At 49.8% G+C, this 23,638-nt stretch overlaps 1 protein-coding gene across 1 annotated transcript in view; it reads right to left on the minus strand.

Moving 5' to 3' along the window:
- Positions 1-23,638, minus strand: part of SNX9 (sorting nexin 9) — an 85,847-nt gene that overhangs the window by 23,681 nt on the left and 38,528 nt on the right. The window contains exons 3-9 of the mRNA XM_037126207.2: positions 22,453-22,527; positions 21,194-21,319; positions 9,553-9,718; positions 7,975-8,125; positions 5,456-5,540; positions 3,261-3,386; positions 3,014-3,131 (exon numbers count right to left, since the gene is read on the minus strand). Of these exons, the coding sequence (XP_036982102.2) occupies positions 3,014-3,131; positions 3,261-3,386; positions 5,456-5,540; positions 7,975-8,125; positions 9,553-9,718; positions 21,194-21,319; positions 22,453-22,527 (847 nt within the window). The remainder of the gene's footprint in view (positions 1-3,013; positions 3,132-3,260; positions 3,387-5,455; positions 5,541-7,974; positions 8,126-9,552; positions 9,719-21,193; positions 21,320-22,452; positions 22,528-23,638) is intronic.

The following is a 23,638-nucleotide window of genomic DNA, read 5'->3' on the forward strand; positions in this document are numbered from 1 at the left end:
TAAAAGGGCATTTACAAAAAACCTGAAAGCTAATCCTACATAACAGTGAAAGACAGTGCTTTCTCCCTGAAACAGGGAACAAGGCGAAGATGCCTGCTCTCCGCATTTCTATTGGGTGTCGTATGAAGTCTCAGCCAGGTCAGTGAGGCAAAAACAGGAATAAAAGGGCAGCTGGAAATAACTTTAAAAACGCAGCCCGGACTCGCCCTCAGGACTCGTGAGCACCAGCACGCACGGGCCTTCTGAGAGGAGCGTCACCGACCCACGCACCACAAACCCGTTAGCGGAAAGCCTGGCACTGGGGCAGCCTCGTGGGCCAGGCTGGCTCCTCGCGTGCGAGCGTTTCGAGTCCTGCACACACTGGGGGCAGAGAGTCAAGCACTGGGCACGCTTAGGCTGTGCACCAACAGTCCCACCATTGGGAGTAGGTGACACCCCTTCCCCCCACCCCCACCTCGGACAGAAGAGACCCACTACGTGGGCGTGGACCTGAGCTGCATATGCCGATTCCCCGTCACAAGCGAACAAGTGAATTACAGCAAGACCTACTCACTGGCTGATTCTTCCTGAAATTCTTCTGACAGCTGGTTTATTTCCAAATGATGACGTCAGAAGGATTGTGTGCTTCCTGAGACTTCCACACCAGGTTTCAGAGAATGTAAGAAAAGTGGGGGGAGGGATTCCGTTCCCCCATTTTGAATGAACCTTACTTATGTTTTTCACTAGAAAGTGAATATACCAGTTTTCCACCCAGGAGTCAAACCAGATTCATTCCGTATTATTTCACAAAGAACAAACCTATGAACAACAACATAAAATGTTCGCTCTAAGTTTTCCACGGACCAATCAGCCGTCCACAGAAGTGTCGTGACATCATCGACTCGGCGTTCCTTCAGTTTTCTGGGACTTCAGTGAGAGGGAAGTTTATATAATAACGATCTGTGGCCTCGCGGGCAGGAGGCGAGCAAGACGAGGGGGAGATAAAGTGGCTTCTGTGCTCTGCGCTTCCTCGGCACACGTCCCAGCCAGTGAATCAAAGCTCTACTTTCTTCGGATGAGGGGCTGTTGCTTTCTGGTTTTTCTAGGACATAACCCTGGCTTCAGGCCTGAATTTTTTTTTTTTAAAGAAACAAACCTTAACATGGGAATAGAACCATGACTCTATGATGCTTTAAAATGGCGCTTTGTTATCTGATTTAGAATAAACAATGTATTAAAACCTGAGTGATCTGAGAAACCTCCTTAGCCCTAAAACAACTCATTAACCCACTCACTTCGACTCTCACAAACTGTGCCAGTCGAGCTGTGAAGGAGAGAATAACATTCAGGAAACAAAATGAAATTTGAAAACACAGAGAAAGGCAGACTGAAGTTTTCATGGAAAGAAATCTAAATTTTTAAAAAGAAAGCTGACTTTCAAACAGTAGAAGGACAAAAGGGAAGGACCGTGACCATGTGACCTGGGCACAGAACCGGGGCACAGTGACGCCCTGGGTGGGAGGAGACCGCAACGCCCCGCCCGGCCCCCCACGGGCTCCAGCTCAGCGGTGCCCGCTCAGCGGTGCTCGGGAGTCGCCGCCGCCCGGGGAAGGGCGAAGGTCTGCTCACCATGAGGCAGCACCGCCCCGGCCCCACTCTCCACTCTGCCGTGACAACTTGAAACTTCAAAATTAAGAAAAAATCAAAATCGAAACAACTTTTTAAAGACAAATGTTTCCATCTCCTCAAAGAAACTCAGAGAAACATAAAACATACAACAAAGTACAAAGGAAAGTTTCGAAGAGCACGCCTTTCTTATCCTAAGGTTACAAACTCTAACTCCAGAGTAGTGGTCTGCATCTCACCACGGACCAGAGCAAGCTGCGGACCAGACTCCCACCGCTGCTCAGCAGCTCAGCACAGCGACCGGAGCGCACTCAGCGCGTCTCTGAGCTGAGACGGCGGCTCGGAGGGGACACTGCACTGCGGCAGGGAAAGTATCTGAGGCGGGCTCTGCCGTCTGGCTGATTAGGACTGTCAGCTCCTCTCTGAACTGACTCAGCTCCCACTGAGTGGGGACCAAACCCTGTCCACTCTTCCCCTCACCGGGTCTCTGTTAGCCGGTGGACGTCCACTTGTCTCAGAGGCCTGTCTAGCTCAGACCTTTCAAAACTCACACTCATCTTCAACCCTTTCCTTTCCGTACCTGCCAGTTTCACCTATCCGAAAAATGTCTAGCTACATCCTAAAACTATTTCCGGTCTTCAGTATAGCCCAGCTTCTTTGTAAACTTTTATTCTAAGAAAAACATCCTGAGTCCTGAGTCCTGATCCTCCAGGCTCTACACTAGGAGATTAAACAAAAATCAACGGCAGTTCTCAGAAGAGACACAGAAACATCCGCTCTCTGACCGCGTGTCTGCAGAGGGCTCTGGCAGCACCGTGGATCACTGAGCAGGTTCCCTGGGGTCCGGCTGGTGGGGAAACACGACACCTTAGCTCAATGGGAAAGAAGGGAGGCTAATGACGGATGGAAAATAAAAACATCCAAATTCGAAGTCACTAAATAACTGGGTAGAAAACCGGGCAACTCCCCGCGGCTGCGCCCTGACGCTCGCCCCTTCTAATGGAAACTCCACACCTGGACCACACACGTGTGCGTGTCCGCCGGCCACAGACTCTCATCCCCACGTCTGACCGTGAGGATCACTGCCATCTCCTCAGGTGCCAGTTTCACATTTAAAAAGCGCACACGTTCCTCCCACAGGGAAGGCTGCAGCAGTAACGACACAATGGCTGCCAGAACGTGAGACCTGTGTCCAAGACCTCCGATGGGAAAGCTCGCGAGACCTTCTTGTTAGGTGCTCGGGCAACCTCCAGACACACGTGCGGCACATACAGCTGTACGGGCTACCATTTCCAAACCCCCACGTCTGGCTGCTCCAGAGGACAGAACATGCCATGACAATTCCCACCAGGAAACGCTCGCCAGAGCCTTGTGCTCGGCACCCAAGTCCAGGGTCACGCCCACTCACCTGTGACTTGCTTGTCTGGAAGGGAAGGGATGGGAATGGCTGACCCGAACTTAACCAGGAGACGTTCGTACAACCAGTCAAAGTGCTTATACCTGTGGTTTACAGCTCGATTAGTATTCTACAAAATAAGAGAAAGAGGGGAAAAAGTTACAATGCTGATTAGAGAAAATGGAGAAAAATGCTGGTAGCCGGTAACCAGCAATCAGTGGCAGAAGCGTGACCCTTGTTTGACGCCTCGGGTACTCACAGTGGGCGTCAGCTGGTACTCGATGTAGCTCTTCAGCCCGTACATTTTGGAGCCCTTCCTGGGGTCCGCCACCACACAGTCGAAAGTGGAGGTAGGGTAAACCCACATCGGGCCGTAATCGCCGACCTGCGCAACGTGCCAGGGAGGAGCGTTAACTTCGTTACAAGGAGAAACAGTCAGCAAAGCTGATGTATCAAATGAGAGTCAAATTGGGAATCAAGTGATTCTCTTTAAGACCCAGAGTCCTTCGGGGGTCAGTCCTGCCCTTGCTGGAGAAGCAACCCAACACCCTCGTTTTGCCGAGGTCGTCCTGCAGAACTGCCGGCCACGCCCTTCGCTGGCCACGTGGCCACGTGGCCGTGCAGAGCAGAGGCCAACTCCCCGCGGCCCCGTGGGTGCAGGATGGAACACGGTCTTTCTCTCTCTAGTCCAGCTGTCCTAGTTACACATATAAAGGGTTACCTTCTAAAAAAATTCTCATCTATCACAGGCCGAGAGTTGGTGAAATAGAAAATCACCCTCGGATGTCTGAACGGTGTCAGGCTGCCACCAAACTGTCAACGCTCGCGTTTTCTGGACACCCAGTCCCAACTCTTTCTAAAGGTGGAGGGGAGAGAAAAGGGAGGTCTGGGGTATGAAAGTTCACAGGTTATTAGGTCAGGACGGCGGCTGGGGCCCGGGGAATTTTAATGAGACCAAAGAGAAGGTCTCAGACAAAGAGCTACTCTGCCCATCCCCTCGCCCCTGGAGGAAGAGCCCAGACCCAGAAATGTCCTCAAGCGCCAGAGCAGAGTCTCTCAGAGGAGCCTCGGGGGGACTCATCACTGTGACTGGGACGAGAGAGGCAATTCTGACCTAGGAGGGCGCCACACCCAGGGGTCACACTTTACCAGTGGTGACGGTGGTGGGGAATTGCTGGGCCTTAAGAGCAAAGAACCGGCTCCGCTTTCTCGCAGGTATCCTAAGACATGACGGCCTCCCTGGGTCACCTTTCCAGGCAAGAAGCCCACGTAGGCAAGCCTGCCTGCAGGGCACACGGCCCAGTTCTACCTTAGACACTTGGGACCTGAATCCTGGGGCCCTTCGGTTCTGTCCCACCACTTCCACGCTGTGACAAAGCTCCTGCTGAGAATCCGAGGGGCAGGGCCATGGCTCTTAACTGTGTGGGGATTTAAATTCAATGAAAAGAGCAATGACACATGCTCAGTGCTCACCAAAAAGTCTGAAGAAAAACTAAATTAAAATAATTTTAATCCAGTGACATCATTAAGAATATCTGCCTTGGAACATCTCAGAAGACAATTACCCCAAATTTGCTTTGAGGAAAGAAGAAAAATAGGGATCTTGGTCACATCCCTTCTTTCTGGAGGTTTCTAGGTTTCAAAGTTGTAGGAACAAGTAATAAAATAAGTCCACTATCATTCTTGCAGTTTTCTCCAGTTGCCAGGGACCCAGGGACTACAGAGTGAGGCCAGACGCTCCCTCGTCCTCCTCTGAGTCCACGGTGATTTCACTCTGGGTTCGCCCACCTATGGCTACAGGGCAGAGTCCACAGGGCCAGAAACCAGCCACCGTCCTCTCTTCTGGAATTTCATCTGGGAATATCGGCTGTACCCAGCTTAGACAGGAAGTCTACCAGCAATCAGCGTTGGGGTGAAACATAACCACCAAGTTATTAAGACAGATACTCTTAACGTGTCCTTAACTCGAAGCTTTCACTTGCTAGCTCCTTACTCTGACCTGAGGGCTGGTTTACTGGAAGAAAGGCTATTAGAACATTGTGGAAAATGCACTTTTTTCTGATAACATGCATACACTTTGCCAGGAAGAAACCTAAATATTTAATCTGGGTTTATTAGCTCAAACTATATGGCTGGTAGAAGAGCAGCATTTAAAAGATACTTCAAGACAACGTAGAGCTGAAAAATGATTAGAAGACTATATGTACTGCTGGTATTGTTGGTTCAGTAACTAAATCTGAAAGGTAGAGAATATCTAAACAATATAAAGAGCAGGCATTACTTTATGTTAATTATCTTTGGTACTCTCAAAATACTAACACATACTGTCAGTTATTTGGCAAATTAAATGTGTTTAAGACTGCTTTCCAAATGACTAATAATCCTCTTAGCTTTAAAGCACACAAAAGAGCTTAATTAGAAACAGAGCAAATAAATAAAAATGAACAAACTTACAATGATAGGGATTTTCTCTTTGGGTTTTGCTAGTTGCTTAGCCAACAAATACTGTTCCATCCCAGGCTTTGCAAATCCAGGAAACCTAATCATGAAGACAAATGGCTGGTGAGCATTTGGTCTTTCTTTAAAAGAATTATGCAGCTCTCGTCCACGTTTGCTTAACCCAAACATTTTAACCTTGCTCTGTCTTTCAGATGGACCAGAACTAGGAAACTGTGGTAAGTGAAACCTAGTGCAATCAGATTGTCCACTGGCCAACAGTCATTTCAGTAGGTCCTATGTGGTAAGGGCAGTGTGACTCCAGGTGTGATGTTTATGGTGCTCTGTTTGCTTAACTGGGTCTGAAACACTCATCTCCCCACGAAGAGTGAAGGGCAGACCGGAAAAACGCCCCCCGGGGCACAGGAGAGATGTCTGTGAGCACGGCAATGGGAACAAGGTGTGCAGGCAATCGCCACCCACGGCACCCGTGCATCCGAGTTTAAGCTGCCTTTCAACTCGCTCCCTGGGGAGGCCGCAGCTGCCCAGCAGAAACGGCCGTGCTCACAGGCACTGGGGCTGTTTTCCAATGGAACTGCCACAAGAAAAATAAAAACAGTCCACAAGATACAAAAGAAAAGCAGTCTTCTTCATAAGAGACCCGAAACATAATAAAATTGGCTACTTCCAGAAACTAAATCTAAATCCAAAGCAAATTTCTGAAACTGGAGAAAAGCTGGGACCTACACACAGCCACCGGAAGTGCTACTTCTAAAGAAGACAGGGCCAATTTGGGCTGCAGAAATTTGTGCAGATGCAAATTAGGACTGCTTTGATTTCGTTTCAACCTGGAATGAAATTTTAGAGCAGAAAATTCTTAAAGCCAACCCCCTCATTTGGGAGAGGAGGAAACTGAGGTTCAAACAGGTCGTCCAACTTCCTCCAGACCCCACAGCACACGAGAGGGCCGCAGCGAGCGGTGGGGCGGGAGCACAAGAGGTGGAGCCCAGGTCTGGATACCTGCCACCACCTCACTTTCCAGCCACGGAAACTTGGCCAGTCATGTGACTCAGTCTCTGCCTCCTCACTTTCGAACAAGGACGAAGAGATACATTCTATTTTAACGGGTTTTAAGTATACTCTGTATTCAGGTTTATTTAAACAGAGAGTTATGCACATCACTACTGACCATACTGGAAACTTCAAATTTGACTCTAAGGAACAGGATACTGTCAATAATGAATGACTACTTTTTTACCATACAAGCAACTGAGCATAAAAATACACAATAATGGGAGAAACTAGACAGAGAGGTAGGAAAAGTGGGTAGCTGAAAGATGACAACCACTGATGCTACTTAAACACACCAAGGGGACTTGCAGGACTTCGTGAACACATGTGCACGGCTGCAGGTCTAGACCCAGAGCCCAAGACCCAGACACACAGGGTCCGGCAGAAGCCAGGCCGGCCTGAGCATGGTGGCGGGGAGGGCAGGGACATGGCTGCAACCACTCATAGTTTTAACGGCAAAGTTTCACCTAACGTGTCATATGGTGTGCAGAACTGCATGCTTATGATTTTGCAATAAAGGATTTTGCACTAAAAAGGGTGTATCAGTGCCAGACCCTGTGCACAGCAAATGTTATGTTTACAATTTTTTTCCAGACACAGATTAACATTCCTTGGTATCTGCTTTGAATCATGGGCTTGGAACACTGAGAAAAAGTATCAGTAACTTTAGAAAGTCAAACCGCTGTGAACGTAACTGCTGTAAGAGGAGCCTCCTGCAGGGCACGGGCCACCTCCCGTCAGGCCCCACCGGTGTGAACCGCACTCACGCGGCACTGCCCCCACCCGGCACTGCCCCCGCCCGGCACTGCCCCCGGGGAAGGCTGTGCGCTCCGTCCACACTGACCACCTGCTCTCCTGGGAAGCAGCACCTCCACAAGTGCTGCTCAAAACGGTCTCTTTTTAATTCAAAGAAATCCAGGTGGAAACCAAGTCTTAAACACACAAAGCGCAGTTTAGAGCACACAGCTCAGGAGACGGAGGGCCTGGGCTGGAACCCTGACCGGGTCACTTACCCCTGTGTGAGGCGGGGCAGTTACTTAACCTCCCTGGGCCTCAGTTTCCCCCACATATGAAACAGAGACCGTATGTACTGCAAAGGGGCCGGAGGGTCACATGAGAGTGCACGCCAGCCGCTTTGCACAAGGCCTGGCAATACGGCAAGCGATACACACTAGTAAAACATTGAAAACAGTTACTACTTTCCATTTTCCTGTGACATCAGCAATGAAACCTTAATACGTCATGGAGTTGATAAAGCTAAAATAGTGTCTGCAGATCATTAAATAGAACAAGTGTTTCCTTTAAAATGAAAAAAATAAAAAACTGTAATAAGCCTCCAAGCCAAGATCCAAGTAAAAGTGAGCAGAATGCAAATCTTCGTAAATCACGGAGAAGAGAAAAAGCCTCTTCGTACCTCCCGTCCACTCCCGCACAGAGCCCCCGCCTCCCGACGCCCCTGAACCTACTTGTTGAGCGGCAGCTTCATGGACGAGGCACCAGGACGACTGTTTCCACGCTGAACGCCTCCTGCTTCGGCCGCCTCTGAGTCCTTGAAGTAGGGAGAGGATGACTTGGGGTCGTCCCAGTCTTCGTCCCAGTCGTCATCGTCACCAGTGGCTGGGGGTGGGCGCAGAACACGGTCAGTGAAGAAAAACAAAATACAAAGGGAACGACTTAATCTTCTGATCTTAAGTATGGACTGGGTGGGAGAACTGAACAGGAGGAAGGGATGTGCCTCGGAGTGTAGCAGACAGGAGGAGGGCAGGCTCTGCGGGCAGCTTAAGGCTGAATTGCAGACTCTGCCTTCTAGTGCAAAAGACAAAGCAGAAACGGCTGAAAGAGGACTGTCCATCCAAGCAATTTCACACGAATGCAGGCCGCAAAAACGCTGCACAGGACCCAAGGGAAGGCCTTCCAGGGGCCTATATGCTGATAAATCCAGCTTTGCAAACTTGCAAATAAGCAGATCAAATACCTGGACTGGGGAGGTCAAAAGGTATGAGGAGAAAGTTCTGAGAAGGAACTGTTTGATGTTCACAATAATAAAGGGGAGAGAAGGGCAAGGAGGGGACAGATGGAGAGAAACAGGACAGGGTCGGAGGGGAAGGGGAAAGGGAAAACGAGAGACAAGGAGTCGCAGAGCAGCACCGGCAGCCTGATAGGTGGAATCGTGGCAGTAGGTATGGCTGCCAGCTTTCCTGCCTCCCTCCTTGTCCGCAGTCTGGGCCTGTCCCCCACTCTATGGTCTGATGCGTCCTTTTGCCATGTGACAGGAAATGGCCCCCAATCTCTGCCCTGAATGCCACCACGAGAGACAAATGTCAAAACAAAAAGGAAAAGAAGTAGCTGAAGGATCTGGCCCAAGGCTTTTGCGCCACATCCTTACAGAACGAAGGAAGGGCAACGGTCTGGCCTCCCCACATCCACGTAGCCTGTGACTCCAGGGTCTGCCGACAGGCCAGCCCCTTGCAGAGGGAGCTCGGAGCCGGCTCCGTGCCCTTCATGGTCCCTGCAGGCAAGTCCCTCGCCAGGGAGGACATTCGACTCCAGCACAATGTGCATCCTAAAAGTGATGACCTTCGCTACTTCATTTCAGGACATAAATGCCCTTCCTCAATTTCTGAATCGTTTCCCCTTCTAGAAATCCCTTTTCTGCCTCAGTATTTCCATTAATAGCACGGGAGTTAGACAGGTAGCTAAGAAAAAGATGAAACAGTTAAGTCAGAGATCATAAACTGGTGGGTGATAAACTGTTTTTGATCTGTACACACATTTTTTAGCCCAAGAGTTAAAAGCAAATAAATGTGTGTTAATCGCCGAGATTTTAAAGTGTTGCTTTGCGAACCCGGCCTCTGCCAGCGTTTGCCCTTGTGAGCCGGCCAGACCGACACCGACTCCGGGGGAGGTAACGACGACCCACGGCAGGCGCGGTGCAGGGCTGCTGCGAGTGACGGGAGCCTGAGAGCAGTTCCGAGAGCAGAACCCGCTGTACCTCGGGAGCCCTAGTCATGCTGAGGGCGGCCCCGGCCGAGCCCCTTCCTCACCTGGTCCCGGGTAGGCCTGGGGGTGACCGAAGGCGCTGTCCCAGTTATTGGCAGTGCTTCTCGGAGCTGCCGTCCCCTCCGGCTTGGCCCCCCAGCCATCCGTGCTGTCCCAGTTTCCAGGTTTGGAGGCACTCCAGGCTGACCAGGGGTCACTGCCACTGCCGACCTGTTGTCAGGGGTCAGAAAGACTATTTGTGATTTCCAGAAAGCATTACTCACTTCAGTAGGAGTCACAGAACAACTGAACACAGTAGGGATGTTGAAAGAAATCAATAGGGCCCTAGCTCCTGTGGCTCAGTGGACTGAGCACTGGCCTGAGAACCAAAGGGTCGCTGGTTCAATTCCCAATTAAGGCACATGCCTGGGTTGCAGGCCACATCCCCAGTAGGGGGCACATGAGAGGCAACAACACAATGATGTTTCTCTCCCTCCCTTCCCCTCTCTAAAAATAAATAAATAAATTCAGAATCAATAGAAATTTAAAACAGTAAAGATAAATAAAACATTTTATTTTTTTATTTTTTTAAACATTTTTTATTGATTATGCCATTACATTTGTTCTATTCCCCCCCTCTTTTCTCCTCCACCCTGCACACCCCTCTCCCACCATTCCCCCTCTTTGGTTCATGAACACGTGTCTCAAGTTCTTTAGATTCTGTATTTCCCCTACTATTCTTACCCTCCCCCTATCTATTTTCTATCTACTGTCTGTGCTACTTATTTTCTGTACCTTCTCCCCCCTTCTCCTTCTCTCACTCCCCTGTTGCTAATCCTCCACGTGATCTTCATTTCTATGTTCACTCCTGATTTAGCTGTCTTAATTTGCTTTTGTTTTAGGTGTGGTTGTTACTAACTGTGAGTTTGCTGTCCTTTCACTGTTCATCTTTTTTTTTTTATCTTCTTTTTCTTAGGTAAGTCCCTTTGACATTTCATAGAATAAAAGCTTGATGATGATGAACTCCTTGAATTTGATCTTATCTGAGAAGCACTTTATCTGCCCTTCCATTCTAAATGAAAGCTTTGCTGGATAGAGCATGTAAGGTCTCTTTTGAGAAATCAGCGGACAGTCTGATGGGAACTCCTTTGTAGGTGACTGTCCCCTTAGCTCTTGCTGCTTCTAGGATTCTCTCCTTCATTTTAATCTTGGCTAATGTAATGATGATGTGCCTTGGTGTGTTCCTTCTTGGGTCCAACTTCTTTGGGACTCTCTGAGCTTCCTGGATTTCCTGGAAGTCTATTTCCTTTGCCAGAATGGGGAAGTTCTTTTATTATTTGTCCAAATAGGGTTTCCACTCGTGACGGTTCCTCTTCCCCTTCTGGTACCCCTATAATTCGAATGTTGGAACGTTTAAAGATGTCCTGGAGGTTCCTGAGCCTCTCCTCATTTTTCTGAATTCTTGTTTCTTCATTCTTTTCTGTTTGGTCATTTTTTCCTTCCTTCTGGTCTACTCCCTTGATGTGAGTCCCAATTTCCTTTCCATTACTGTTGGTTTCCTGTGCATTACCATTCATTTCAATTAGTTTAGCTTTCATATGTTTCTCTAATTTGTGACTAAAATCAACCAGTTCTGTGAGCATCCTGATCACCAGTGTTTTAAACTGTGCATCTGAAAGTTTGGCTATTTCTTCATCACTTAGATTTATCGGCTCTGGGGCTCTGAGTTGTTCTTGAGCCATTTTTGGTCTGTTCGTGCCCATTAAGTATGAAAAGCGGAGCCTTAGTTGTTTACCAGGACGGGGCAACTTAGGTCGCTGGTTTGTGATGCTGTCTGTATGTGGGGGTGGGGTCAGAGAGGGAGCAATGGCAGTCCTCTCTGCTCGCCAGTCCGTCCCACTGTCCCACTGCCCTGGCCTGTTTATCCGAGCGGAAATGTGCGAGCCCACCGCCCTGCACCGTTCGGTCTCAATGCTCGCCTCTTCACTGGTTTATCTGCACGCAAATGCTCTACCAACCGCAGACAGCCAGCCACGCCTCTTCCCTGTGTCCGCTCGTAGCTAGCCTGCACCTGGGATCCGCACCTTCAGCTGCTTGCACACCACCCGTTCAGGGATCTTTTTTGCCAACCTGCTCTGCTGCTGGCTTCGTTCCTCTTACCAGTTTAGCTGAGCATTTCGTTGTCTTTGGACTCCATATTGTCGATTTTCTGTGTGGTTTGGTTGTGTTTATTTTTGTTAAAACTTTGTTTTTAGATTTGGTTGTGCAGGGACGCAAGGTGTTTCCACCTACGTCTTCATCTTGGCAGAAGTCCAAGATAAATAAAACATTTTAAATAAAAATGTTAAAACATGGAGGAGGGCACAGAAAGCAGCATTAACCTGATCTGACTAATGTTAACATTCTGCCGTATTTGCTCAGGATCTGACGGCCAGCAACAAAGAAGGTGGTGGCCTAGCGCCCCTTCCCCCCGTCACTGCTTCCTGAACCACAGTCCTTCCCGTATGTGTTTATGTACTTTCACTGCCCACGTTCATAGACAACTTTCACACTTTCAAAACTGAACATTATACTGTATATATTCCTCTGCAACTTGCTGTTTCCATTCAGTATTGTTTGTGAGATTATACACGCTAATAATAAGGATGTTTTATTCATTTCAACTGATTTAGAGCAGGCAGTTGTATTTTTACTAGCATTTTTTTAATTTGAAAAAGTAATACATTCCCAATTTTAAAAAAAAACGTGAATAAAAAAAAAACGTGCACTTTAAAAGCTCCTCGGGTTTGGGATAAAAAATGAACACAAATGTGCCCACTGCCTTCAGACGCCAGTCACCCTTCGGAGACGCCCACTCACTCCTGATGCTGCGTGTGTGCACACTCGCTCGCTCGCACACCCCACTCAGAGGCCCTCTGTGCTCCGAGTGAAACACATCAGGGAGCCCAAACGACACTAGCTGCTCGTCTCGTTGGCCTTTCCCGACCTAGGAGGCCGGCGCGCGCTCTGCGGTGACCGAAGGCCAGCACACACGGTCGGCGTCTTTCCTTCCCTCGGCTCCAGGCGGCACTGTGTTTGCTCCGCGTGACGAACCAGCGTGTGCTGATGCTCACCTCACGTATCCGGGTTCTGGTGCTTTGCTCCTGTCATTAAGGCTGCACCGCGCATCCTCGGAACCCCTTCCCCACGCGCCCCGGGGCCCGTGTGAAACTCCCAGCGGAAATCTGCTGGGCTCCGGAGAGTGGGCGCTGATAGTCAGCAGACTCTGCCCCACTGGTCTCCGAAGAGGCCATGCAGTTACATCCCCGCACTATTCCGTGCCACGAGGGAGCTGCCTCACCCCAAAGTTAGTCTAAAGTACTTTCTCCATTGTTCCTGTAATTTTATAGTTTATTTTTAGGGAGAGGAAAGGGAAGAAGAAAAAGAGGGAGAGAAACATCAGTGTGTGGTTGCCTCTCGTGCGCCCCCTACTGGGAATCTGGCCCACAACCCAGGCACGTGCTCTGACTGGGAACCGAAATCGTGAACGTTTGCTTCACAGTCCAGAGCTCAATCCACTGAGCCACACCAGGACTAAATGTTACTATAAATAAAATCTGAACAGGTAACAAACACACAGTACCCAGTTTCAAGGAACACTGCAGTAAGAGCACCTGCAGCCCACCTCTCACCTCTGCTGTGCCCACCCAGGAGTCACACACGGTGTTGCTTGTTAGTTTGTTTCCTGATTTAAAAAATTTAAACCTTTAGTCTGTCTGGAATTTACTTTGGTATAAGAAATAATATACCCCTGGCCGGTGGCTCAGTTGGTTGGACCACTGTCCTGTGCAGGTTCGATCCCCAGTCAGGGCACATATGGGAAGCAACTCAATGTCTCTCCCATCAGTGAGCCTCTCTTTCTCTCTTCCTTCCTCTCTCTCTAAAATCAATGAACACATCCTTGGGTGAGGATTTTAAAAAAGAAGTAATATAGGAATCCAGCTTAATTTTTTCTTTCAGTCTATCTGGTGTCCTATCATTTAAGGGATCGGCCATCCTGCTCTACTGATCTGAAATGTCCCCTTCATCCCACATGGGACCGGGGTCACTGCAGGCTCCGCTGTGACTACCTGTCCTGACACCGAGCTGCCGCGGAGCCCACTGCACAGGACACGTCAGCACTTTAGCATAACATCTTCTATTGGTTTGTTTTCACATGTGACCTTTGGCATCAGCTGAGTATTTTAAACCTAAAACAATCTGGACTTAAGCTTTGAAGTATCAAATTTAAAAAAATGTGTTGATTTTCACTTCCATTGGCTTAAATTTACAGATAAATTCAGGGAAAACAAATATTGCCTTTTTCCATGTTGAGTCTGTTTATACTGGAAAAGGGAACAGCAAAATTTCCCCCTCACTGGAGCCTTCTTTCTCAGATGAAAAAAATTCTGTGTAGGGGCGACAGGGAGAGTGGGAGAGAAGGGAAGGGCGGGGAGTGGGGGGTCGGGTTTACCAGAAGCTTCCCCGAGCTGTGTGACCCCCCTCCCCGGTGTGACAGAGTCCCGTCCCGAGCTGTGTGACCCCCTCCCCGGTGTGACAGAGCCCTGTAACGCTGGTCCTTCTCTTCACCACACCAACTGGCAGGTGCACGGAGAGCTGGCTGCCCCAGCCCAGAAGCATCAGAAATGTGTTTTACATGTGGGAGTCCGACTTCATTCCAACGCCTCTTCATACCCTCAGGGGAAAAAATGAAGTTACGAGTGATTTTGCTCAAAGTCGAATACTAATAGCAGAGACATTTCAAATACACGACTGAACTCGGGCCCGTGGCCTACAAGACAACACCTCCAAGCTGCTCTAGAGGACACTGGAAATGCAGGTAGACGCCGAGGGCGGCGCAGACTGGAGCAGAGCTGCCCTGCGGGTCAGGCTGGGAGTTCAAGTCCCGGCTCTGCCTCTTCTAGCCGGGCGATCTCGGTGGAATGTGAACCCAGGCAGCCTGTCTCAGATTTGGAAAGACCGACAGCTCGGAATGAAGTAAACCGCAAAGAGCAGAGGGTTATAAACTAGACCAACGGGAGGAGTAAAAGCCCAGTGTTGCCACGACAACAAGACTGTACGTGCTAGCAAACTGTCCAAGGAAGATTTTCGACAGTACTGAGGGGAAAACTGCATGGGAGCTATTCACAGCACATGTCCTAAAAAATCAACACTTAGGACAAAAACATGTAACGTGAGAATTCTCTTCAAAACTCCTTTGTTTCCAAATTGCTTGTAAAAATGGCTGCACTATTTGGCTACGTATATGATCTCGGCTCTCTATCTAGGTTACAAGATCCTTGCAGGCAAGTCCAGTAACTGCTGGTGTTTCGCCATCTGACTTCTGTCATTCTTCCTGGAACATCCCCCTGCCTTGCTTCAGTCTGACCCCCGCTCGTCAACCTTCCCAGACCCAACCGGAGGAACACCTCTCCGGCCGCTCTCGCTGACCTGTGACCGGCTTCCCCGTCTCTGGTGACCAGTCCCTGACCTCCAGCGCCTCCTCCGACACCGGCAGCTAAAACCAGCGCACACGGCCCGTCAGGGTCTGTCTCTCCCGCACCCACCCTTCCCACCCTTCGGCCTCTGACTTCTTTGCTTCCACGCCCACTCCAAGCCCCCTTTGTCCCTCACATGCAGGCGCAGGTCACACATGACCCCATTCTGCTCCTCCCTAAGGTCTCGACCCCAAGGCACTTCTTCTCAGCTTATTTCCAGCTTTCCTCCCCTGTCCTGTCTACCCAGAGATGTCTTCCTCCTCCTCCTCCTCCTCGCTTGCCTCTCTCTGGAGCACCAAATCCCTCCTGACTCTGAACCACATGGTGCTGAACACCCTTCACAGCTCTCACTGGCCATGGAGTGAACTGCAAGCTCACAGTCCACCTGCCCCGTCCACTCTTCCTGCCAGGACACACCCACTCCCCCCCCAACCTCCACTTCCACACCTCGGTCCTCTGTTCACGCTATTCCCTCTGTCGGCACACACAGCCTCTCCCTCATCTTCCTCAATTCTGTCCGAGTCCCAATGCTGCGTCTGCACGCCCTCCCAAAGTGGGTCTTAAGCAGAGTTATTTGTGTATCAGGTGGTCACTCACACGAATAGGTCGGGTATAAGCCTATCTTATTCACATAACATTTCGCCCAACAATTCTCAAAACATCTTACATAAAGTGGCGTGGTCTCAAATTTTTTTTTTTACTTAAAGTGGCTCAGAATGACATTCTTGATCATTTGTATGGAACACACATGACTCTGCCAGACACCTGGCCTTCACGACACTGTCCCCACTCCACAAACGGAGGCCGGGGCTTCCTCGTGCACACCGACCCAAGTCTCTTCTCGGGAGGCAGCCTGTCCGGGTGCGAGGTTTCCAGCACCTGACACCTCCACGCTCTTAGAAGAACCATGCCTCCCACGGCACAAATCGGTGTCAGCACTCTGCGGAGAGGTCGGAAGGCACAGACCAGCACAGACAGACATAGGGACGGGCAGATGTGTGATAAAGCAGGAACAGTGAAATGTGAACGGTGACATGCAGAAGGCGGTTCATGGTTATTCGCCATGAAATCACTGAAGTTTTCAATGCCTGAAGTTTCAGCAAATGCTGGTAGCTCCAACAAACAGTCTGTAGACACCATCGTCCACCTCTGCACTCCACCAAGACGCACGCAGGGGACACAGACAAGGGTCATGGCCCTCAGTCACAAGTGACTCCCCGCTGCCCATGAACATGGGACCTCGCACGCAGTAAGTGCTTTACTCGTCAGAAGGAAACACTCCCGAAGCGTGTTTGTCTGGGTCTCTATCACAAACTCGCTTTCATCTGTCTTTCGCTGAGACTGGCCGATTACATCTGACTCTTCGCCTCATCCTGTGCCAACTAAATCAAACGCCTGTAAGGCCAGGAGCGCCTGGTCCGCACCTCTGCTGATTCAGCGCTCTCGAGTGAAAAGCGGTCCTAGCCTCGTAAAACGAGGGAAATGCGTTTACACTGCCTTGACGGCTTGAGAAGTATTTCAATACATTCTCTGACGGGGTGAGAGCACAGGCCCAGTCTCTGCACAGAGCAGACCGGCTTGCACCTGCCTGCACGCCCAGCAAGACCCCAGACGAGCCCACGTGGCCACGGGGTGGGCAGCGATGGGTGTCCCTGAGATGACCATCCTGGGAAAGCTGTGCACCTTACAAATGCATACAGGAGATAAAAGGGCAAGGGTAAGAACCCTGGTCCGTTCTGGCTGGGGGCGGGGGCTCAGCCGGTTGGAGAGTCATCCTGAACACCAAAAGGCTGTGGGTTCAATCCCTGGTAGAGGCACACGGGAGGCAACCAATACATGCTGCTCTCTCACATCAATGTTCCTCTTCTCCCCCCCCTTCCACCACCCCCCTGCCCTTTTTCTCTAATAACAATGGAAAAAATGTCCTCGGGTGAGGATTAAAAAAAAAAGCATACTGGTCCACCGGGTGAATTTTAAATCCAGGGACCGCAGATTCAGTGGAATTTGATTCAAGCAAATCTCTCTTGGGTACAGCTGTTAAGAACTTGGGCCCCGGAGCTGTCTGTCTGGATCAAATCCCAGCTTCACCACTTACAGGCCGGACGAACTCGTCGGAGTGACTCCATCTCCCTTAGCTTCCACACTCACACAGTGCGCGCAACAACACTAACTTCCTCGTGGGAGCTTTGTGAGGATTAAATGACGTAACAAACGCCAGCACACAGTGTGCCTTCAGGAGCGGTTACTTTGTTACAAGGAGGGTCGTGTAGAACACACGGGACAGAGTGAAGACGCGGTTCTGTGAACAAACCCAGTGTGGCCAGTGCACCTACTGTTTCATGCTTTGGAAGAAAAGACCAAGAAGTCCCATTTCCAATTGGTTTCAATGTCAGGTCACATTAAAGAGGTGATAACAAGCATTTAAGATGTTTTCTATTCCAGCCAAAGACCCGTTTCCTTGAGATACTTAAATACAGAGGGAGGAGAGAGAGCTGCCCCACCCCGTGCTCAGCCGTAAGCCCCAATCCTCTGGGCCCTGGCACAAACGTTTCCTGAGCGCCAAACCCTGGGACCCCGCTCTCCTCCACGCTGACCCCACTGTACCAAACTGGGCTGCGACGACCGGCTCAGTAACAAGCCTCTGACCTCTCCGGCCTCTGACTTCGGTGCTGTCCACCCGGTGAGCCCCTGGCCCCCCACCCGCAGGCGCAGGTCACAGGCGAGCCTACTCTGTCTGCTCCTCCCCAAGGTGTCAAACCCCGAGGGGCCTCTTCTTGGCTCTCCGCCAGCCCTCCCCCTCGCTCCCGTCCACCCAACAGTCAGCTCCTCCTCCTCTTCTCCCTCCCGTGGGCACCAAGCCCCGGCTGACTCTGTACTTCCACATGTTCCCCAGGCCTGAGGAGCTGTGTCAGATACTTTACCTGAAACGAGGACCTGACTGAGGAAAAGGTTTCACTTCTAGGGGTCTTAAATGGTTCTTCCCTCTTGCATTCACGTTTGAATTTTACCTTATTTACGGAAGAGGAAGGAGAAGGAGAAGATGAAGAAGGTGGTGACTGGCTGAGACTTTCAACACAATGAATCTGAGCCAAAATATCCTCCTTAAAATAAAAAAGGCGCTCAGTAAGTGCAGGGAAAAGAGTACACCAAAGCTCTTCACCGACAACAGCAAGTTCACAGCAGAGCCAAGTTCACCAGAAACCCCAGCATGCCTCTCACTCACACATCGCGTGCAAAAAGCAGCGCCCCGTGGTGCGGCAGTGGGTTACGATCGACACCTTCACACACACTCTAGGACTGCAGCTGTTGTAATGCAGTGTCTCCGCGGCACTAAAAATTATTTGCAGCACAGAAGGAATGGAACGAACACCATGCAAGTCACCCAGACAACGAAAGGAACACCAGAGGAAAAACACAGCTAAGCTTTGAAAAATGTTAAGACATTGAACCTTCTGCTTTCGCAGACACCAAACACATGAGATCTCAGACGGGATGAGCAGAGCCACCGGGCTGACGCGAGACAACCCCAGAGCCGTGACAAACCGGACCTGCCAGGCCCGGCCGAGAGCACAGAACAGACTGTCCAGGCCGTGAACCGGGGAGCCAAGGGCTGTCGCCGTGTGCTCCCCAGGCTGTGGCTCGGCCCACAGCCTCGTCGTGAGAACAGGTCGCTGGTAACAGGCGACCTCCCTCGAAGCCAGGCGACGGCCCAACTGGCGTCGCTGTTGACACACCGAAACCAGCCTAAACAATACATCTCACTGGCGTGCGGTTCTGAAAGCTTCCCCAGACGCACAAAGCTGCCCTTCCTAGGGAAGGCTGGCCCGCGACCCGCACAGTCGGGTGTCAGCACCGCCAGCCCAGAGCAGCTTTGAAGAACACTGTCAACAAAGCCTACAATGGACCCACACAGCCTCCCTCACAAAGCCCGTGACTTCACACTGGAGGGGTCAGCGGGGGTGAGAGCAGGGTGGGGGCAGAGAACCTTTTCAATAAGGGCTGTAAGAGGAAATCTCAATAAGCAATTATTAGAGGTCAAACAGCACTACAGACCTTATTTGAGATAATGAAACAATAACCAAACTTAATACTTTTGTGAAGGCTTCTTTTCCTGATTTATTTCAACATGGGCTACAAAATGGCCTTAAAATGGCCTAACATTGGGTTGGGTTTTTTTTTTTTTTTTTGAGAAGTGAGAAAGCAAAATGTAGTTCTAACATGGAAGTACTATTATTGCCTTCCTCATCTCTTAACCAATAAAAATTCCTTTATAACCAATATCATTACATTGAAAATCTCTGCCTATTAAAAAGACGTTATATTCCTAAATGCCCACTTAACTTACAGCATTTGTTTACTATCTGCATGGTTAAAAATAACAACCATCCCAGAGGCTTTTCTGGAAGAGAACTAACTGTTTGGGACTGGCAGCCCGGCGGAAGGCACAGCGAGGGGCTGCGGTGGCCCCTGCTCCTGCCACCCATGCCGGGCACACAGACCTCCTCCACCCGGGGGTTCGGGGGACATCGGCAAACCTCCAGGCATGTCCCACTCTAAGTGCCTTCTGATGTACTTGGGACCGAACACAAAAATGACCCCAGCATTTACAGAGCACTCTGTTATGATGCAGAGCCTCTGTAGGTTACAAAACTGGAAACAAGTGACAGAAGCCCTGCCTGTCACCGAGCTTACGAGTTAAGTAATATAACTCGTAAGAGTCACAGACAGTGCTGGAAGAATGAAGAGGAAGCAGAGGAGAGAGAAGGAACAGCACAAAGACTTCTGAAGGGCGTGCTACTCGGGCTGAGCCTTGAGGGACGGCAGCCTTCTGAAAGATGGAGGGAGTCACCCTGTCACTCTCGGAATAGGGCAAGGTACGAGAAAAGGGGGCGCAGCACGAGGCGAATTTGCAGAACGGCCAGTTGGGCCGCAGCCTAGCATGTAAGTAAGGACCAGGTGCGGGAGGAATCACGGAAATGTAACTGGGGTCGGAAGGCTGGAGAAGCATCTAGTCCCGCCTCAAGTTCAGATGAATTCTCCGTTTCCTACCAGGCACTGCTGAGTGTCCGCCTGACTAGTCCGGCAGGTAGGACGGGGCCGCCGCCTCCACGCTTCTCCTCTCTGCAGGCTTCAGGGCCCCGCAGGAGGCCCCGACTGTCTTAGGGCAGAGGCGGTGGTGCGTAAGGTGACTGTGACGAACACTCACGGGGCCAAAGCCCTGCTAAGTGCTCAGTACTGGTCTGAACACTGCAGAACTCCTCTCCACGTTCTTTCCAACAGTACTATGAGGCTTCCCTGATAAGGCAACGGAGGCACCCGTAAGTTGAAAAAGTACCAAGAAACAACAGGCCCTGGCTGCTGTGGCTCAGCTGACTGAGTACCAGCTTGCAAACCAGAGTCGCAGGTTCGATTTCTGGCCAGGGCACATGCCTGGGTTGCGGGCCAAGTCGGGTGCCCAGTGGGGGGCGTGTGAAAGGCAACCCACTCATCGATAGTTCTCTTCCTCTCTTTTGCCCTCTCTTCCTCTAAAAATAAATAAATAAAGTAAAATAAAAAGAAATAACATTCCCTAAAGCGCTCTCGTTCTAAAGATGCAAGTGGCAACGGTGTTCTGCTATCTGTCCTCAGTGTCCTTGTTGTCACCCACCGTGGGTAATCAATCAGCAGTAAGTGAACGAGGAAGCATCACCTAACTGATCTTTTCATTAACGTTAATGGGAAATTCTACTGTAATTCTCTCAAATTATCCCTCTCTTCAAGTTCTCTAGAAGCAATACAACAACGGCACCAAGAGCCGAGTGCTGGAGTCGAGGTCCCTTTTACTCGTGTTGCGCCTGCGAACGAGGGAACGCACGTGACAGCCGAGGCCGGACCAGTGCTCCAGTCCAGCCCGGCCTCCGACACTGCCCGCCTCAGCACAGGACCCCCCCGCCACGCCCTTGCAATCGTGGGGTCTGCATTCAGCTGCTGCCAGACGCTGAAAGGCGACTCTTGATGAACACCCTGCCTTTTCTCTCATAATCACCTTTATAAACGGTCATTAGCAGTTCAAGAAGCAAGTTCTTTGTTAACATGCAACAGAAATGCCACACGAACATCTGTCAGCTGCAATGTGTCACAAGCGTCCCCGAATGAATGCACTTTGCTCTCTGGAAAGGCAGCCACACCCGGCGGGATGAGTGAACCGTACCTGGTTGTTACTGTTGGCAGCTGATGCATTAGCGTGAGCCGTACTCGCTGACAGAGAATCGAGGAAGGCTTGGTCAGCCACTGAATTTCCACAAGAAAATGGGTCTTTTCCATCACTGGGTAAAATCTGAATGTCAGAGACAGACACAATTATTTTCACAGGTTAGAGTTATATCAGAGTCTGAGTCCCCAAGCACAAGTAAGAACTGTCATTTACTATGGGAAAAGAATTTATATTCTGAGAAGGCAGCAAGCCCAAGACCATCCATAACGAGTCCCTTGTGTAAACACGCAGAACACTAGAGAACGCAATTCATGCCCGAATCTACTTAAATCCTCCCAGTGTCCTGATTCTTGTTGATCTGTAGAATCCTGAGACGGCTACGGATTTCATCACCTTCTCCAGAGGGTTCGCAACTTCCTACCCCAACTCCCGATCAGGAACGAGCGCTGCAGGCAGCAGCCAGAACACCTTCCCACGGTACCGTTCCTCTCTACTGGAGGGGACCTGTAGGTACCTTTATTCTTGCTCTCACTCTGATTTTCCCACAGGGCACCAGGCAACCTTAGTTTCTATCATGGGAGATGAGGCAAGCTCACCTATACCAGGTCCTTAATTTTGAGTGAGCTACAGACAACCAACAGGGGGCGCCAAGAGGCTGACGTGCAAGAGGGTTTGCTGGCTGTGTGGGTGTGACCCAGGCTGGGAGCTTCATTCATTCAGGGCGTGGTAACCCTGTCCTTGGCATCTACTGTACTAGAACTTCAACCAGACAGCGGTTCTCACAGCAGCTCCTTTCACACCCTCTGTCTGTGGGAATGGGAGAAAGAGCGGCAAATGTGTCCTAAATCAGCACAGGGAGAGGTAATAAGCTACTTAAAAAAAAAAAAACTACTTAAACTTTGAGAATCAACTCTCCGGCAAACAGTACTGCAGGCAGCAGCTATTACACAACACAAGCCAATGAACAATAGAGACTTGTATGCGGGATAATGAAACCTCGCCATCCTTGGAGAGAACTTAAATCTGAACACCAGGAGTCACTCTTTGGAGCTTGGGTCTATCAGTAGTATTTTTCTTAGTTCTACTTCAACGTATGCTCCACATTTTATATAATCAGCGTGCACTACTTCCACAATGAAAATTTTTTAATTAAAAAGTTGCTTTCTTCCAGTTTGCTCTTTAAATTGAGTTGGTAGTTCATGAAAAGACGCCCGACGGAGGCCAGGTGGGATCGGCAGGTAACAGGAAGCTCTTACTTCGACATAGTCCGTGGGGACCAGGCCTCGCTCTCCCCTGCTGTTCCTTCCTTCCAGCCAGCCTCCGCCAACATCCTAAGAAAAAAAAAATTTTTTAAAGGAAGAAAAAAAGACTACAGTTGGAATTTCCTGCAGAAATTTTGCTTTGTGAATTGTTATACAAGAAACACAATGAACATTAATCTTTTTATTCCTATAAAACTAAGTTCAAAATTTAACATTTTTAAGCCTTCTCTTTACTCCAGAAAATTGTACCATCTAAAAACGAGAACATCGAACTCTGACAGTAATGCCCAGAGATTGAAAGCAGCCCAGTAACACACCACCACCATGTCGTAGCTTCCTGGCTCTGCTCTGGGGGACATCACAACGCTGTTCTGCAGCTCCAGGGTCAAGGAGCAGAGCGCACACCCCACCTCTAGAGTCTGAGCCCCCCTTTGTGACCACTGGGGCCAACAGAACGAGGTGGACATGGCCTGGCCTTGAGAGGCTCTGCACACTTTAGACAGCTTTCCTTGCAAAGAGCTTTCCTCGCAAAGAGAGTGCATTTGGGCTGCTAGACAATGAGGCAGGCAGGGCCCGGTCTGCCCACTGCCCCACCCAAAGCCAGCGCCCCCAGCAGGAGCCCAGCCAGACAGGGGAGTGAGGCCGAGTCAGGTCCCTGGGCTCCAGGTGACGGCAGGCTCCTGAACGAGCCCAGGTCGGGGAACCATCCAGCCGACTTGTGGACTGCTGGTTGTTTAGGCCACTCAGCTTCAGGACTGCCTGCCACTTAGGGAAAGCTAACTACTGACCCATGGTTCCTCCGCTCTGCCGAGTAAGCAATACTAGTAAACTAAATGATGAAGTACTCCATACCAGGATTCCTATTTCTCAACCTATTAGCTCAGCAAAGTCCCAATTTCCCCCCTTAAAACAGTAAGAGTTAAGTGCATGAAGTGTGCCCTAATTAGTTAATAACTACCTGAATCTAGATAAAATATTCTTTTAAAGAAGTCACTTTAAGCCACAACTCTGTCCATTTTTGACAATAGCAACTTGAAGACAATGCTGTTTTTTTCCATGATATGAAGAACACTTCTTCATTTATAAAAATTGGATGGGTAGATAATCTGAATTTTCCCTATGACTGAAAACAGAACCCACTTACTTATATACACTTAGCATATTTTATAAAACTACATAT

The sequence above is a fragment of the Artibeus jamaicensis genome, unplaced genomic scaffold (assembly GCF_021234435.1).
Source record: "Artibeus jamaicensis isolate MK-2021 breed Jamaican fruit bat unplaced genomic scaffold, CSHL_Jam_final contig_497, whole genome shotgun sequence".
NCBI lineage: Eukaryota > Metazoa > Chordata > Mammalia > Chiroptera > Phyllostomidae > Artibeus > Artibeus jamaicensis.